This window comes from Setaria italica, chromosome I (assembly GCF_000263155.2).
Source record: "Setaria italica strain Yugu1 chromosome I, Setaria_italica_v2.0, whole genome shotgun sequence".
Classification (NCBI taxonomy): domain Eukaryota; kingdom Viridiplantae; phylum Streptophyta; class Magnoliopsida; order Poales; family Poaceae; genus Setaria; species Setaria italica.
The window spans coordinates 21,573,616-21,592,019 of record NC_028450.1 but is presented as its reverse complement, the minus strand read 5'-3'; the positions used below and the strand labels follow the sequence as shown (position 1 = coordinate 21,592,019).

The window sequence follows — 18,404 nt, the reverse complement described above, 5'->3', positions numbered from 1 at the left end:
GCTATTTCAAGTAATAGCGCACTAGATTATATGTTTTCTTCTTACTTTATGTTTTAGACTCAAGCATATTATTTGTTAGAATGATAACAGTTTTCTTCCTTTATGTTTTAGACTCAACCATATTATTAGTTAGAACGATAGCATATTAACATGATCGCCCGCCAACAATCACCCCCCCCCCCCCCCTCCTGGTTTAAATTGTGTTTTTTGCTTAACTTCGTTGAGTTCCTTTTTCTTAGTAACCACTCATAGTTACTGTTGAACAAGGGCATTGAATCATAGTGGAGCACAAGCTAAATGAAACAGATGAATTATAAGATATTATTGATATCTCTATTAATTACCCTCGGTTATAGAACAAATGCATTATTTGAATTAGCTGAAACTCCATCAGGCAAGTCAACATTTTTCTCAAGCAACATGTTGTAAACAGGCGCTCAATTTTAGAATTGAACTAACAAGCAAACAGCAACAGCATACAAGATATCAGAACCCTAACAAAGTATTGCCATGCACAAAATGTTTTGGTGAAGGTAAAATGTTGAAACCGTAGCAATAATAGTTACATTTCATACATCAAACCACACTATCCAAGCGCTATCACCAGTGCCTTCTTATTGTTGTGCTGCCTTATGACTAATTAAAAAATACCCCTGAGAAGGCAGACTGTCGTCCTGCACTCTAATTCCTCTCATAGTAGGAAGAAACTGCTAAACAAACAACAAGAGCAGCTGTCCCAGTCCTGAGCACATCACCTTCAAGGTAGATGCCAAGCTGCCTACACCTAACTGCATACAAGGGAAGCTAATCGCATCAAAGTTACACAAGATGTAGCATATCAGTGTGAAGATTGGAAGCATCTGATGAGCTAAAGAGAGTTGTCCAGTATCTTGGATGCTCAGTACATGCCAGGGATGACCCTGTATGGTACTTTGTTGCAGTACATCTTCCAATACTTTCCGTACCTAAAGGAAAACAGGTAACTAGTATCAGATTATTTAAGAGAGATATGGCGTGCTTAATTTGTAACCAAGTATCCTGGAATATTAATCTTTCTTAATAGAATGGGAGCAACTCCAAGAGTACGCTAAAAAATTCTTTCCCAAAACTATGTATTGGGAGTTCTTCCAAAAAAAATTTCCTCCAAAAACAAATCAATCCACAGCAGATCGCTAATAAATAGCCCCTAATATTTTAAAACAGGTCACGTCATCGTATTGGGCCCATTGGAAGGGACGCGCGAGCGTGCGGGAATCAAGATTGGGGGAGGAATGCCAACGCTAAAATATACGCGGTGGTAGGCTGTTTTTTAGCGTTGCTAAAAAGTTGGGGAAGGTTTGGGTGGACTGTTGGAGTTCGTTTTTTCTCCTTTTTTCCCTAAAAAAGGTATTGGGGGTAAGATTAGCAGCCTCTTGGAGTTGCTCAATCTTTCTTTTAGTAGTAAATGTTTAACAGCATGATCTTGTGCCAACGCTAACAAAGGAGAAAGTAAAAATATTTAACTGATCCATTACCAATTGTCATGTTTACTTACTTTGATGAGCACCGATCATCATCCCTCTTCGCTCGGTCAAACAATAATATTGTTAAAAAGATCACGTAGAAGTATGGCAGGAACTGCAAACACAGGACAAAGTTACAACAATCCTGAATAAATTTGTCATGTAGCACAATCTAGACAAGCTTACATGACTGAAAAGAGCAGGAACAGTCCAGAAAAATGCAGAAAGTATCTCTGGGACGTAGTGGAAGTGCCGTGACAAGCCCCACCTGTTAACGTGGAAAACAAAGTTTGTGATTGTTACTTTCATTCAGAGAAACATGGTTACCAAATTTTCTACGAACCATGTAAAGAATTTTCAAACTCACCATCCAGAAGTCAAGAGAAGACTGGTTTTATTTTCTCCCTTAGTAGTCTGATATGAGGCGACAATCTGAAATTTTGCACCAAAAGAAAAACAATTCAGGCATGAAATTACTATCGTTAAACTCTGGAACAAGTTAGATCTATACGCTCTAACCTTGGATGGAGCCTTGCCCCAGACTGAGCATTTCCCATTCGTCCGTCGAAATTCTTGGCGCTGGCGGTCACAATCATAGTTTATGTATATGCACAAAATTCCAGCAAGAAGAATTGAGAGTGCTAGCTGCAGAAAGATTTGCAGAGGGCAAAGTTAAGCCTTTGGAACTAAGCTTGTAAATAAGCAGTGGAGAGAGAGTAAACAGCATCCCAAACTATATCATAGGAAAGGTTTTTGGAAAGAACCTGGGGACCCAAATTCACAGGGTGGTTTACAAGGTACATTCCAGGAGAGGTATATATGGATGGAACCCATACCAAGCATCCCCAGCAAATGTAGAAACCAGCTGGTGGAAAATCATGACAGACAAATATGATAACAATAAAAACATTGATGATAGAAAAATAGATAGGAAAATAGAGTGAACATTGTAACTTAAAAGCTAAGTTTTCTACACAAACCTCGTCCTGGTGTATCACTAAGCAATTTATGGGGTTTCTTAAGAACCCGCTGTCTCAAGGTTCAGGCCCCATAGGCTCAACAATATCTAAATTCCTTTTATCATTGTTCAGTACCCACAGGTTCGATGGCAGTGAGATGGTAATCACAAGTCTCTTATTCAAAAAATTCTCTATTTTGTGTGTTATGCACAAAACCTCTATGTTTTTTTACACATCCTATCTTTGCTACATAGGAACTTGAGCTAAGCTCAGTTGGTTGAGAGTGGATGTACGCCCAGACCACCCAAGTTCAAGTCCTCATCAAGGAAAATTCAGATGCTTATTTCTTCTTAATACAAACTGCCTAGTTCCGCCTAGGTTAGTTGGCTTTTTTGGGGTTAACTTTTATATTTTTTTCTATGCTTTTTCTGAGTTTATTAAATTGCCGTTATAATTATTTCTTGAATACAGATGGCAGTAGATGCCCAACATATCTTGCAGTTTTTTGTGACTACAGTTGAGCAATTATATTATGTGAGCAATTCCACACATGAACATAATATTGCTCAAATAAAATCTAATTTCACTAGTTTTTATGAAGAAAAATTCTCAAATGAAAATTGAACATGCATGCAGCACTTTAGATAAAGAGATATCCAGTGGAGAAAAGTCATTTGAATTCCATGCCATTTAGCAAGAAAATAATTGTAGTTAAACTCATAGTAGAGCTGCATACCTCTATCATGAGCAATGTCCATGGTACACCAATATCCAGATTCCCACCAAAAGAACTTAGTGATATAGATCAACATCAGTGCAGTATTCACAAGCATAGAATCTGCGACTCTGCCATTCATTTCATACTGCAAAGTTTCAGAGGAATCAACTGTAAATACCCTGCCTTGTAAAATGTAGGCTTTCCATCATTAAATTGGCATGGTATTACAACACATAATAACACATCAGTGAGTAACAATACCAAAAATTGTGAAACTAGTACGACAAAAGATATTATAATATTCTGACCTGCTTTATGCAGTAGGTTACAGCAAGAACAGCCCAGGACATCATGCCAAAACGACAGTTTGTGAAGACTTTGATATCAAAGTACTTGCCAATCCGAGGGTACAGTTCCATACCCTGACAAATCGAGCTTTATAAGACAGGGCTAACAAAGAAGCTTTTATTTTGTTATCAAACACATGTATAATTAATGACTTACCCAATAGAAGTCGATTATCACATTCCCTGAGGATCCAGAGTCAGAAGAAGATGGAGCTACGTGACCCTAGCAAGGATACGACAATGTTAATGAAATGAAACATGGTATTTAATGATAGAAGGAAATAAAGATCATTTTAACTAAGCTCACCTTTATGTACAGAAAAATACAGAATACAAAGCTTCCAAAAACAAGAGCAGAGTATATCTCCCCCAAGTGGTCGTATACTATTGCAGGGTTAAATATTCCGAACCTGACACAAAACTTTCCTTTTGTTAGTGTGGCATAACATATACTTGTGAACAAAATTTAAGAGGCTCAATAACCAAATTTGGAAGGAAATGTGGCTTAAAAAGTTGGGGAGACAAAGGAAACTACTTCCTATGTTTATAACAACATGAGATACAGAAAAATGCATGAGAAACTGAGAAGCATCAAAAGACAGAAAACTACACAGATAACTGCAAGGAAATAATTGACCCCTTACAATAATTACATTATTACTTTGGTGTCCACAAGATAAGGTTCCAGAACTTTATTTTGCTCGGGTTGCAAGATGGATCAATAGCCAAGATAGCGCTGACAACAGGTAATCATAGGATGTCAACAACTATTCATTTCATGCTTGCCCTTCAATATCTCTTCAAAGGGAAGAATGGCAGTAGAATAATTTTGTATCTGGTAGCCTTTAACAGTTAGCATGGTGAACAATCTATTGAAGGTCAGTTAATATTTTTATCGAAAAAGAAGAGACAACTTGATATTATGCGGACAACAGGTCCATCAAAGAAAAAGGATAGCCTTACCACCACAAGCCAAGGTAAGTTATCAAAGTCACTGCATATGCTTGTAAGCCATTTGCCTGACAACAAAGAAAAGGGCAATAAACAAAATGTGAGATATAACATATGAGGCAAAAGGTAGTAGTACTAAAAGCTTGGCCTATTCTGGACTAGTTTGTTACAGTGATCCAATGAATGACAAAGCAAAATTGACCATAATACAAATGACAATTAAACATGCTACTATGCTAGTGTTACTGTCTCACTGACGCAGCAGGTAATCAGGCAATAATTGTCCAATGTTGCTCTAGTTACTAGTAATTAAGATAGTAAAACATGTGCAATCACCAGCAAGAATAAGCTACAAAGAGACTACAATTGACCGTCTTCAGTTTCAGGCAAAGGTTTAATAATGCCATTTTGGCGAAGGGGCAAAATTCACATAAGTTCGACAGCAGGAGTGACAGCACGAACCTTGTAGATGGGCACGTTCCCCGCGGGGGAGATGGGACCCTCGAACCGCTTCCCGGGGAGCAGCAGCTGCAGCACGGCCTCGAAGAGCCCGAAGCCGAAGATGATCTTCCACGCGACGACGGTGGGCATGGGCCAGATGGCCTTGAGCCCCTCCACCACGCCGTGCTCCCGGAGGTGCTCGTAGGTCTTCACCACCGATCCGTCCGCGTGCACCATCGTGTACCACCTGCGCCGCGCCGAGCAAAATAAATAACAAACAGACGAATCCGTTCTCTGGGGGAAGTTCAGGGTAGCGACGAGGCGGGAGTCGGGGCGATCCCAGCGGCGGGCCAGGAACGCGGCGCGATTGGAACGAATAGGGGGAGAGGAAGGAGGGGCACTCACAGGAGGATGACGAAGGGCGGGCAGAGCGAGAGGAGCGCGAGCATGGAGGAGTAGGTGACCAGCGCCGAGTGCACCGTGGCCGGCGGCACGGGCGCCGCCGCGGCCGCGGCCTGCTTGGCGGCGGAGGCCGAGGAGGAGGGCTTGGCCTTGGCCATGGCCTCCTCGCGATCTCGCGCTGCGGCTGCGGTGTGCGCGGCGCCGAGCGGGGTGGGACTGTGGGAGATGGTGGGGAGGAGAGGAGCAGCAGGAGGGGGCTGGCGACTTGACTTGGAAAAGATCTTGGAACGGAGTGCCGGGGTGTGCTCCCGTCCTCCGATCCCGATCTGGGGCGGCATGCCGCTCACGTGCGCCAGCGCGGAGTGAGCGGGCCCGGGGGTTTGCCACGCGGGGAGCGCTGTGCGTGTGCGCACGGCGTGTCATGACTCGCGCCTCGTGGCATGTGGTTGTTGATAGCTTCATCATCGTGTGGGTTGGGGTAAAACACATATAGACACATTAGACTCCTCTGAGATAATGAAACAATCCCATTCCCCTCCTATATCCAATTCCCAAACTAATTTATTAGTCCATGCAATTCAAGCCCCCACTAATGACACACTCAGCAATCATTCAAGTTGGCTGCAATAATCATTCACATGTGAGTGTTAAGGCCGGATATTATTTCCTTAATTAAAAAAAGGCAATTATCCATAGTAGATTCAAGAAATAATCACTTGGAAGCAATTAATTAAAGAGCAAAGTTCCAAAATTGGGCATAGGCATCGATCATTCACTCAAAATCCCAACAAGATACATTTTCTTCGTTGCAGACTATTGGAAGTTTCAGCATTCGTGTGATGGAGGTCAAATGTTAATATAGGGTGGAAAAGCTTAGAATACCATGACCCAAAAATCTGAAAGCCACATCATGGTGGGCAGGATCCTTGTTACCATGAACATGATTATTTATGATTAATCGTGGAGCAAGAATACGGAGTACAAGACGAGCGTGGCTTGCCAAAAACCTCTTAGTAACTCATACTGCTGAGTGGACTTCCAATAACATCATCAAGTTGGGTGATTGCTGTCTCAACCATTTCCTTCATCTCAGTTTGATGTATCTCTTCTTTCTGGAGAGATAATTACTTCGGTTAGCACAAGTATCACAAGAGCCAACTTCTTCCATATAGTAAAAATACAATATAGAACATGGAGATATTTTTAGAAAGGGACATCATCACATCAATGATGACGTGTGAATTGTATTTCAGCTTAATACATTCTATAAAAGGTTGCAAATAACATTTTTTATTTTTTAAAAAGGAATATTTATGTATACATCTCACCGAGTTTCTGAAATTAGTTCCTTATTGCTTCCTTAAATTTGCAGGAACGGGTCAAATGAGGGCTGAGTTTGTGTTTAATTAGGGTGGTTATGATTTAAGAATGTATATATTCAGAAATGATTTTGTGGTTTTCCCTAAATGCAAGACACATGTTTTTATTTGCATTCTGCTACTAACAAAATCACTTCATTGTTTTTCCATTTCTTAATCAGAGCAGAGAGACATTTCTCAATTGAAACATTTATTTTCTTAGCACTTCCATTTAAGTTGTTTAATTATAGAGCAAAGAGACAAGCCAAGACACAAGTAAAAAATGTCAAGAAAAATACTAAAATATCAAGAAAAGTGATCAACTTTGAAATAAACTTAAAAGTCTAGACAAAAACTATGTTGAGCATTTTTTTAGTATGCTTTGTAAAGTATGTGCAAGTCTTTTCCTTGATTTAAAGTCTAATTGTAGAATGTTTTGAAGAAGTTTCAAAGGAATTATTTTCCTATGTTTCTTGGGATCTTTCGATTTCAAATCATCATTGTTTTAAAAAAAAAATAGATACTTATTATTTTCTTGGCTGTTAAATTCTATTTGCCTACTAATAGATAGGAAAAACTTAAAAGTATACATACACCCTAGCCATGTAAGCACCTTTGGGAGAATGAACCAGTCAACGGACAAAAAGAGCATAATATCATTTACTCCTAAGATGAATGGAGGAAAATACAAGCACCCACACTGGGTAGCTTAGTTCTCATGGTCCCTTAAAATTGAACACATATTTGCGACTAAAATGTGATTAAATTGGATATGTGATCATGTAAATGTTAAAAACAATCCTTCTATGATAAGATGCAGTTTAATTGATGAACCGGATACTAATTAGTTCACTGTGGCAAATGGCACTACAAGGCCAAGAGGTACGACACTCTATATATACACTGATACACACATATTTCTACTGTAATGTTGTCTGTCTCTGTAAGAAAAATAAACATTTACTGGAGCCACATGGACGATGTGGCTACACAAACACAATAACTAAACTTAGATATGTATGAATACAGGTGTATTTGAATCTACAAAATAGCATCGATACCATCACGCACTAAACTGGGTAGTGCTAAAAAACCTTCCTCAATGGTTGTTGTAACACTACTCAGTCAACTTGTGTGATTCTAAAAAGATGTACCAAGAATATGTGTGGATACCACTTATATGAAAATACTTAGGGTCTTGCTATTTTGCAATTTACCACGTGCCCAGAAAAAGGTCCTTTTTGAAGCGACCTCTTCCAGATCCAGCTCCATAGCCTTCCTTGTGGAGGCACTCCACTTCATCACGCCCCCTCCCCATGCTACCAGCTGCTTGTGATGGCTCTCTCGGCCCACCCCAAAACCAGCCAATGTACCCTTGATCCGGATAGTCAGTGGAGATCTCACTGCCATCTCTCCCATTGCCACTGTTCGCTCCCACAACCCTCGTGTCTAATCCCGATAGTGGTGCATGTTCTCGCCGGCAGCTCTCATCCCCTAGCTGCTAACCCTATGGCTGTTGATATGCATCACCTGAAAGCTGCCCTGTTTACGTGAACCTACACTGCAGGAGGAGCGAAAACACTAAGGGCCCCTTTGGGAACGCAAATCCCCTTCGGGATCCCAGCGTTTTCCCTGGGACGAAAGCCCCCATGGAAAATCAGCCACGGGCCAAATTGATCCGGCCTTTGGAAACCCTCCCAAACATGCTCCCCCACCTGACCCACTCGTTTTCCACGAGGTGGAGCTCTCCCACCAGCGGACGTTGGGCACATCCTCCCCGTCCTCTCTCTAGCGACACGCCGCCTCCGCCTCCCTGCGCGCCGCTCCTCCTCCTTGCGTGCCACTCCGCCTCCCTGCGGCTCGCCGCCGCCGCCTCTCCATCCCCGGCCGGCTCGATCTCCAAGATCCGGTGACTTCCCCGCCGCCTCTCCATCCACTGCTCCGTGACTTCCCCGCCTTGCCTCGTCCCAACGGTAAGCCCTTCCTTTCTCCTTCTTTTCCTCCCCAGATCCAATCGCGGTTCCGGGCATAGATTTCTTTGCCTGTATGCTGCTGGTTGCCTGCCTTGTTGTGGTGCTATGTAAGCAATCTTTACTTGTGGATCGACCAATAAGGCCATGGCTTGCTATGATTGCCTACTTGAAATTTGTTGCCTACTAAGCTTCAGCCTACACTCCTGTTGCAATCAAAGATTTGACAGTTTTCACATTGGTCACTTCGAAAGGAGTCATGATGTAGAAGTCATGCAATTAGGAACCACCATGCATCTATAGTCATTAGCAGAATACTGGAATGAGTCTCTCTTTTTTTTCTGTTTATCCTTGCATCATGAGTTATAACACCTTTATCTATGACGACTTCATGTCCTCTCTTCCCTCTAAAATTGAGTACTTTGAGTTGTCTCGATGCTACATTTGTTTAAAGCTTCATGCTTTGTTGTATGTCTGTAGGTTAGTTTTGTAACAATTGGTATTGTAGGAAAATTGTTGCTAAACCTCCTTTTCTGTTCCCTTTTTAGTTGCATAATTTCCTATCCGCACTCCATGTTATCTTGCATTGACTTGTGGAGAAAATCCTATCTGCCAGACAGTATTATACTATGCATGCATGCATAATAGAAACCATCATTATATTTACGCTGAATGTTTTTTTTTTGTCATATTTCCTTGAAGGCAGTGAAGAGTTCTAAAAATGAAGAAAATGCAAAGTTCAATAAGAACCACCAGTTCCTTCTTTTGAAATCATTTTAGCTCCCAAAATACTAAAATTAATGGCTTGAGTTATGTGCCTCGATATGGATGGCAGATATAGGCAGAGTATAGCTGGTGATATTGTGTTAGGCAAGGAAGCATGTTAGCCTGTTGGTTGGTTGGCCACATGCAGAGCTGTTTGGCAAATAAATCTTTTGGAAAATTGGTGACATATCTTAATAGTTAATGCAATTAGAAAGTCATGCAATTAGGTTCCAATTTTCTAAAAGACTGCTAGTATGACTAAGATAGCTGTAATCTGAAGCTCTTCTTGTCCTAGTTTTCATCAGCAGTATGTCTTTTTCATAACCTGTGAGCTTTTGAATTACTTGATGGGGGACCTGGCATTGAATAACATGGTTTGCAAGAGATAAATTTAAGAATTGAATGGTTTTCAGATGATATGTTGGTCCTGACCATTTAGGGGAAGTGCTACTGCATACTTCTGTTTGTTTGGCTTCCATTTGGACCATTAGCATTTGTGCATGCTCTCTTTAAATGCCTTAGCTAGCAACATGTAATCTGCTCAGGTGTCTTAGAACTCTGATTTGTGTATGATGGTGTCATGCGTTGGGCTTGGGCCTTTTTGCTGATTCTGTTAGGTGAAGGGCTGAGCTGCTGCTTTATTTAATTATCTTGGCATGATGAGCTGAATTTTCTTGTGCTGTATTCTGAATTAAATTTATACACCAGAGTACTCCGAGCCATGAATTTGCTCGAAAACCTCAATCTTAGATCTGTTGTTAATCACCATCATAAACATACTAATTGTTTTCTTTGTTAACTGATGTAGCTTACCTGTTGCTTCTGTTGTGTTTGACAGCATCCTGATGACAGCATTTGTTGGGGCCATTGCCTTCGCATGCTTCTCTTGCGCTGCCATCGTGGCCAAGCGCAGGGAGTACCTCTACCTTGGTGGGTTGCTCTCTTCTGGCCTCTCCATCCTGCTCTGGCTACAGTTTGCCGCCTCCATCTTTGGCCGCTCCACTAGCAGCTTCATGTTTGAGGTTAGTGAGATTGTATATGAGTGCAGCGTGCTTGTGCTGTACTGCTGTTTGAGTGGTATGTTCCTTGGCTTCGTTTACTTAAAAAACTTGTATTGCATCAACGGTGAAGTTAAAAAATTCGTGGAGCGCGTTTCTGGTGTTCTGTCTATTTGCTGATTGAAAAACTTGTAAGCCAGTTGATGTTCTGTCTATTTGCCGGTTAAAAAACTTGTGAGCCGGTTGATGTTTTGTCTATTCATTTTTGGTGAAGTTAAAAAACTTACGAACCCGAGTGACTATTGTTCAACTTGTATTCATTGTTTCAGCGAGTTATGCATAGTTTCTCTTTTTTTTTTTCTCTGTGTATGTGGCTGCGGTGGAGAGCAGCAGCAGCTGGCCACAGCATGAAGTTAAAAAAACTTACGAACCCGAGTGACTATTGTTCGACTTGTATTCATTGTTTCGGCAAGTTATGCATAGTTTCTCTTTTTTTTCTCTGTGTATGTGGCTGCGGTGGACAGCAGCAGCAGCAGCAGCTGGCCACAGCATGCAGCAATAGCAATAGCCACAGCAGCAACTGGCCACAGCAGCAGCAGGAGCAGCATAACAACAACAGTAGCATCAACCGGCCACAGCAGTAGAACAGCAACAGCAGACGGCCACAACAGCAGCAGCCGGCAGTGGCACATGGTTGATTGTGCCGAACTTCCAAACAGTGACGGGGGAGAGAGGACAGAAAAATCCTCTCCTGGAAGGGATTTGAAAATCAAGAAAAATTCCTATAGAGGTATTTCTTCCCTGGGCTAATCAACCCTATGCTTCCAAAGGAGCCCTAAGAGTACTAGCAATAGATTTATCAGGTGCTAGTTTTGCAAAGAATAAAAATAAAAAATCAGGTGCTAGTTAACTCCTCGACACTGTGTCCGCGATGAGGCCATGCGATCCCTACTTTAAACGCAAATGCTCCAAGTTAGCTGCAAATTGGATGTTACATCAGTGTAGATCTACACAAACTCTATGAAATGACAGCACAACAATTATTGGGCCTAGACTTTCAAAGCGTCGTGCCACGACATTCCAAAGAAACTACAAAGTGGTGTGGCGTCAGTATGAACCCATGACGCCGTAATAGGTTGAATACTCCGGAGAAGATACCAGTGAATTTCCAAAGAACATAGGACTTTGACTCACTTTGATATGATGAAGAATTTTGCAGTATGTGTTTTTATTTACTTGAGCAGAAGGGCAAAGTAATGAAAGCTACAAGTCCTACTCGCCGTGTCCATCCTTGTCCATGGTTGTTTGGTTGGTTACCAGTTCGTGCAGTTCGTGTGCAGCGCAGGAAGGGTACTGACGTCACCTCTCGTGACGTTATATATGGACCAAGAAATTAAAGACAAAAGCAGCAAAAGGACACCTGTAGAGATATAAGAGAGGATGTGTGAACGGAAGAAGACAGGCGGCGGTTTGTACAGTAGCGTACCTGGACGAGCGCGGTGTGCGTCACGGTCCCCGACGCGGCGGTGACGTTGGCGGCGATGACGCGGAGGCGGAGGCCCTCGAGCGCGCGGCACACCTTGGCGACGGCGTCCCTCCGGTGCCGGCACGCGACGCTCACCACCAGCACCTTATCCCCCGCGCCCGACACCCTCACCTGCCATTTCGGGGAAACCGGACAGTTCAGTCCAAGCCGCGGCCGTCGCCGTCCGCGCGCGTGTCGCGAGGGCAGAAGAGCTAAAAAGCGTCCAAGATGGCATGCAGCTGGCGTCGGTGTCAGGAGTCAGGACCCCGGCCGGTCGCTTGTCACCAACTCACCATTAATACTGTTCATTCCTTGAGCTCGTCGCGGCACGGCGCGCGTAATCTCGCGTGATTAATTGGTTACGTACGTACCTCTAGAGCGTCGACCGGCGGCGAGGAGGAGCCGTGAGACGAGAAGGACGGGTTCCGTTTCATCTTCTTGGTCGGCGACACGGCCGCGCAGTCGTCGTCGCCCCCGATGGCGGCGAAGGCCGTGGCGGCGCCGGTGAATGGCATTGGCATGCCGATTAATAGCGGATGGGGGTGGTGGTGCGCGGTCGCGGTAGCGGCCTCGAGGAGGGCGAGCTCCGCGAGCAGCTGGTGCTCGAGCTGCTGCAGCTGCAGGATGTACTCGATGGCGTCCTTGATGATGGACGCCTTATCCATCTGCGGGCACATTCATTCATTCAGATGAAGAACACCCAAACAAGGTCTTGATGATTCATGAAGGCACGTACGTACTACAACAATCACGAACCTTGGTGATGTTCGGAACGACGCTGCGGAGGGCGTAGAGCCTGTCGTTGAGCCTCCGGCGGCGGCGCTGCTCCGTGACAATGACGTTGTTGTTGCCTGGCCTGCTGCCGTCCGACCCCGCTGCTGCCGCCGCCACGGAGGAGTTGGAGCCGGCGTCCGGGGCGCTGGAGTAGCCGTCGTGGTGCTGGCCGCCGGCCACCGCGTTGTCCCCGTCGGCCCCGATGTTCAAGCTGCAATCTCTCCCGCTCGAATTTGAGAAGGAATAATCCAGCACAATCAACAAATGAACACGGCGGGATTGCGTGCGTTACCTCTGCAACCCTTCAACGTCGAGGCAATCCCAGAGGCACTCCAAGCTGTCACCCATCGTCGGATCCATCGCTCTTGGGTTGCTGGCGCTGTTGCTCGGCAGAGGGGCTGTAGCCAGTGGATGAGGGGAGGGGACGGGAGTGCGTGCCAGCTACAGGCTGTTGCTGTGGATATCCGCGTGGCGGGCCACTGGGTCCTCCCGCCACGCGAATCCCACCCAGCCGTTGGATCTGCGTCGTGACCGCCTGACCGGCAGGCTTCACTTTGCCGGTGCAGCGATCAGATCCACCGATGACCGGCAGGCTTCACATTTAACAAAAGAGTAAGGAATATTAGTACCTAATATGTGTTGAAATAATGGGCCTAGCCTAATTTCAGAATTCCAAATAAATCTCAAAGGCCCATATAGGCAAGAGGTGGAGTGGTGCAAGTCTTTAGTCCCACATTGCTAGTGGAAGGGAGGGATGACCAACTTAAATATGGAAGTTGTCTCCACTCCTTCAAGCTATGTGTGTGGGGAGAGAAGGAGAGCTCCACACGCGCGCTCGCTCACCACGCCACTTGCCTCCTCTCGCTGCTGGGAAGCGCTCTGCGCGACTGCTCGATCGCTTCCTCCCGCTTCGTCAAGTTCTTTCTTTGTCAACTCCTTCACCACGGCTCGTCTACCTCTTCGTCGTCGCCTGCTGTATCCGGTAGTCGTCCAGGTACTAGCAATCGAAGGCAACCAACCTTTACACCACAACTACAATGGTAGCAATCCTTCGCTCTGGTAACGGCAACAGAGGTGGCCAAACAACCAGGTCAAGCCGCAAAGACCATTTCATTGTGTATTCCATGGAAAGCAGATCAATCACGCAACAGACTGGTGCCCCGTCACCTTGGAAGTCAATGCGAAGTGAGCCGCGGAAAATAAAGCGGCCCAAGCACCCAAAACCATCCACCACACTGCCTTTTACCCACACCCACCATATTACCCAAGCCCAACCAACTTCGCAGTTTATCAACAACCACTAACATGCCAACCTTCACCCTCTTTCCAACCCCAACATCCCATAACCTCACAAAACGCCAGCTTCGTGCCTATGCAACCTCGCCAAGATATACCACCGCCACCACCACATTTCCCTTATGAAATTCCGAAGGCTGAACCAAATCCACTAAATAATGACCCTAAAGCCCTCCCAACCTTCGAAATGATAATGCCAATCTCCAAAAGATCCTCCCACCCTGAACCTCGCGAGGGCAGCCCCAAGGCACTCCCAACCTTCGGCATGATAATGCCAATCGCCGGCAGTTTTGCCCTCGAATTTGAAAATAAAAGGCAAAGGAGAGATTATTTTAGACAAGTCAATACCATCATACCATACGACACTTCAGCGAATCCGGAATGGGCACATATGCCAATCACTTTCTTAGAGGAAGATTTCAAATTGAAGACAGCTTCGCACAATGATGCGATAGTGATTGATGCCATTACTGCCGGCTGGAAGATAGAAAAAGTCTTGGTGGACAACGGCAGCTCCGCGGGTATTATCTTTGCTAACACATTCAGGGAGATGAAAATTGACCCGCACCTTCTCCAACCAGCAAAAGTTCCGCTCCTCAGCTTCGGAGGGAAGCCAATCAAAATCTAGGAAAGATATCACTTCTAGTCTCTTTCGGCAGTCAAGACAACGCAAGAACTGAGCACATCACGTTCAACGTGGTTGAAATGTATTACCCATATTTTTCCGTCCTCGGGTGGGGTTTCATCAACAAATTTGATGCAGCCATCAGGCAACTCTTCCTCTGCATGAAGATTCCGGCCCCAAAGGGAGTCATCAATGTCTATGGTGACCAGCAAATAGCAAGAAATATAGAGAAAGGTGCAACACCAGGCCAAAAGAATGTCCACCATCTGGCCACCCGAGCGAAGCTGAACCACAAGAGAAAACGAAGCCTTACATTGAACACAAGATAGACAAAGAGAAGATCAAGATAAGTGCTGATGGTGAAACCAAAAGGGTCCTTCTTGACGATTACATTGTGGACAAACATGTTACCATCGGGGCTAACCTCGATCACGAGGAGGAGCTCAAACTGATCACGTTATTAAACAGGAACAAGGATGTCTTTGCCTGGTCCGCAAGTGATCTCCAGGGGGTAGATAGAGAGATAATTGAACACAACCTCGATATTAGGCTTGGCGTGAAGCTGAAGAAACAAAAATTGAGAAAGATGTACGAAGAAAAGGCACAGGCAGTGAAGGCGGAGGTGGACAAGTTGCTCGAAGCTAATGTGATTAGGCCCATACTATACCTAGAATGGCTTGCCAATACTGTTCCGATCAAAAAGAAGAATGGAAGATGGAGAATGTGTATAGATTTCACGGACCTAAACAAGGCTTGTCCCAAAGATGATTACCCACTGGAAAGGGTAGATAAAGTGATGGACGATGCTGCTAACAGCGAAATGCTTTCGTTCTTGGATCTATTCTCAGGGTATCATCAGATTAGAATAAAGAAGGAGGACGAAGGAAAAATAGGCTTCGTCACCTCGTTTGGAACCTTCTGCTTCGTAAGAATGCTAGAGGGGCTGAAGAATTTAGGCCAAAGATTTTTGAGAATGACCGCCATCATGCTCGCCCCACAGCTTCGCAGAAACATCCTTGCTTATGTCGACGACATAGTTGTAGAGCAATACAATATCATGTCAGTTGGTACGGTGTTTACATGAAAAACGTGCTTAGCATGAATTTCAGTATCCTGACGTCTTGGAAAGACAATGATAACAAGTAATCTTTAAAGGATCGTGATATCATTTATTTAGTCCACTTTAGCACCTGTAGCTAGCAAATTTCCTGTATGCATAGCTTAACATGCTGGAAAATTAGTGCTACTACTAAAGAGTTTTGGGTGCTAAGATTATAATGCCAGACAATCACTTGTAATTGGTTGATGTATATGCTTAGACTGAAGTGGTAATTGCTGGTTTTGTATTGAGACTGGAGGGATCTTTAACTACGTTCTTGGATGCATTGAATGCTCGATGAATTGCAATATAAATGTTTTCTAGCCCGTAGCAACGCACGGGCACGATCCTAGTAAGATATTAGTATGCAGCAACTGTATTCAGTACTGCAGTGGAACATATTTGGTCCAACCATATGCTTTAGTGACTTGGAAGCTAGGATAACCACCACTGGGTTAAATTGTTGAATCATGGTAATTTCAGAGAATCTCACCTCTCCTCCCAGGTGAACACAGTCTGATTGTTGACACCTATCCACAATCCCCTTGATAACCTGCAATATGCATAGAGAAGTTATGAGAGAAAAATCAAAATGTCAATGCGCAGAAAACCGGCACAATAAAAATGAGCAGGGAAAAATTGTTGTGTTTAAGTAAGCAAAAAATAATGTCAGTGCCTTCTCTGCAAGGTCAACATCAAGCTTGCTCCATAGTAATCTTGGAAGAACAATGGTCTTGCACCTGAAGTTACAATGTCATTGACACTCATAGCCACCTGACATAAAGATCTAAAACCATTCAGTCACTGTGGCGGATAAGGAAAACACAGGGCATATAGCAAAGTGAGCACATACCAGGTCAACACCAATTGTATCATGAATACTGGTTTCAAAAGCAAGCTTCAGTTTTGTCCCTACACCACCAGTTACCTCAACATAGCAATTATCCCCTGCTCACCAAAGCATCACAGAAGCAAAATTTTCAGAAAGACCTACGCGATGAAGGATAATAAAATTGGAAGTACCACTCTACTACACCAAAGGACCTCTGGATATCGTAGCTGACTGAAGGAAAAACTCGCTTCCCACACTTGTCGCTTTCCACAACTGCGCATTCTCAACAGCTATATACTCAACAAATTTGTTTACACTTAGTTAACCAACAAGGCCTTTATCACCCCCAACCAATTTTCCATCTAAGCACAAGCATAGACGATAATTGCTTACTTACAAAAGGAACAAAATCCAGTGTTTTTTTTTACTAACTTGAAAAAGGGCACAAGCATACACGGCCACTTTTTTTCTACCAACATGGAAAAGACACAGAAATTCCAGCAAAAACAAATTAAAGAGGACGAGATCGAAGTTAGCAAAGACAAGGCGATCGCAAATTCGCAATGCATTACCTAAGATGTAGTGACCACCGAAGCCGCCAATCCCGGGTGTCATCTTGCGAATGCGGCGCACAAGCTCGGCGCCGGCGTCGATGTCCACTCCGGCGCCCTTGTACGTCATGCGTGCGCGGCTAGCCGCCTGGGCGAGGGGGCGGCGGCGCGGGACCAGCACCACCAACGGGGGCGACGGCGCGCGGTCCGCAACTCCGGCGGGGCGACGGCGCGCGTCCAGCCACCGCGGCGCGCGTCCAGCACCTCCGGCGGGGCGGCCAGCCGCCGCGGCGCGCGGCCAGCACCTCTGGCGGGGCGGCCCGGCAGGGCGACGGCACTGCGGAGGTGGCCAGGGTGGTGCAGGACGGCTGGCGCGGGGGAGTAGCAGAGGCCCAACGACGCGCCACCCGAGCCGCGCCCAGGGGCGGCGGCGGTGCCCAGGGGCGGTGGCGGGGCCGAGGCGCGCCGGCCGAGCCGCGCGCAGGGGCGGCGGCGGCGAAGCCCGGCGGCGCGGGGAGATCGGACGGTTAATAATTGTTGTACGACTCTTAAAGCACCGGAGGCCGTATAAGCAAACTGGCTTCCGGAAGCCAGATAGGATTGGCGGGACGGGGACGGGGAGGCAGATGTTGCGGCGCCGAAAAGCGATCGGAGATGTTGTGCGATAAAATAGTGGAAGGAGGCGTCCTTTTGGGCCGGACTAAAAGTGTGATTGTGTGAGAGGAAAATGGGCTTGTTAGCCAATCAAGAACGAAAAAAATTGGTCCATTGATGCTTTTGCTCTAATCGGACGGCCTGCTCTCCAGCCCACCATGTGTTACATATCATTTTCTGATCCTTGGTACACCAGCTTGCCTAGCATTGTAAAAAAAAACAGCATAAGATGCGGAGAGAATATTATGTACTTCCTCAGTCAAAAAAAATCATTCTATGATTTAAAATTCATCAAAAAAACAAGTCATTATATTCAATTTGTCATGTGTGCATATATGTATGTAGCAGTCAATTAGTACCAAATATGGCTAATAAATAGGGGAAAACGATGTCATTTTACCTTGTTAATTTGTTCTAAAATTTATAGGCTGACTTGTTTTGGGACGGAAGGAGTATCTGTGTGGCAATGGACATTGATGATTGACCAAATTGGTAACGTGGTATTTTCACAATTTCACGGTTAAATCACCATATCACTTGTTTTGTGAGGATAAATTAACAGGGCCAGGGGAAGAAACTCAGCTTCAACACATGTCATGTATAAATGCTACTCCCTCCGTCCCAAATTGTAAGTCAT

At 44.8% G+C, this 18,404-nt stretch overlaps 2 protein-coding genes across 2 annotated transcripts; both read right to left on the bottom strand.

Moving 5' to 3' along the window:
- Positions 1-463: 463 nt before the first annotated feature.
- LOC101767487 (7-dehydrocholesterol reductase) lies at positions 464-5,673 on the bottom strand. The gene is made up of 13 exons (XM_004952395.4): positions 5,324-5,673; positions 4,940-5,165; positions 4,490-4,545; positions 3,834-3,936; positions 3,684-3,749; positions 3,488-3,601; positions 3,198-3,324; positions 2,267-2,367; positions 2,022-2,147; positions 1,870-1,934; positions 1,689-1,770; positions 1,535-1,617; positions 464-965 (listed from the first exon to the last, which is right to left on the bottom strand). The coding sequence occupies exons 1-13, from the start codon at positions 5,656-5,658 to the stop codon at positions 899-901; spliced, it is 1,551 nt and encodes a 516-aa protein (XP_004952452.2). The 5' UTR covers positions 5,659-5,673; the 3' UTR covers positions 464-898.
- A 377-nt stretch (positions 5,674-6,050) lies between these two features.
- On the bottom strand, positions 6,051-13,058 carry LOC101766960 (transcription factor bHLH35). Its single transcript, XM_004952394.4, has 5 exons — positions 13,003-13,058; positions 12,693-12,921; positions 12,308-12,601; positions 11,898-12,068; positions 6,051-6,432 (listed from the first exon to the last, which is right to left on the bottom strand). Exons 1-5 carry the CDS (start codon positions 13,056-13,058, stop codon positions 6,331-6,333), a joined length of 852 nt encoding a protein of 283 aa, XP_004952451.2. The 3' UTR covers positions 6,051-6,330.
- Positions 13,059-18,404: the final 5,346 nt, after the last annotated feature.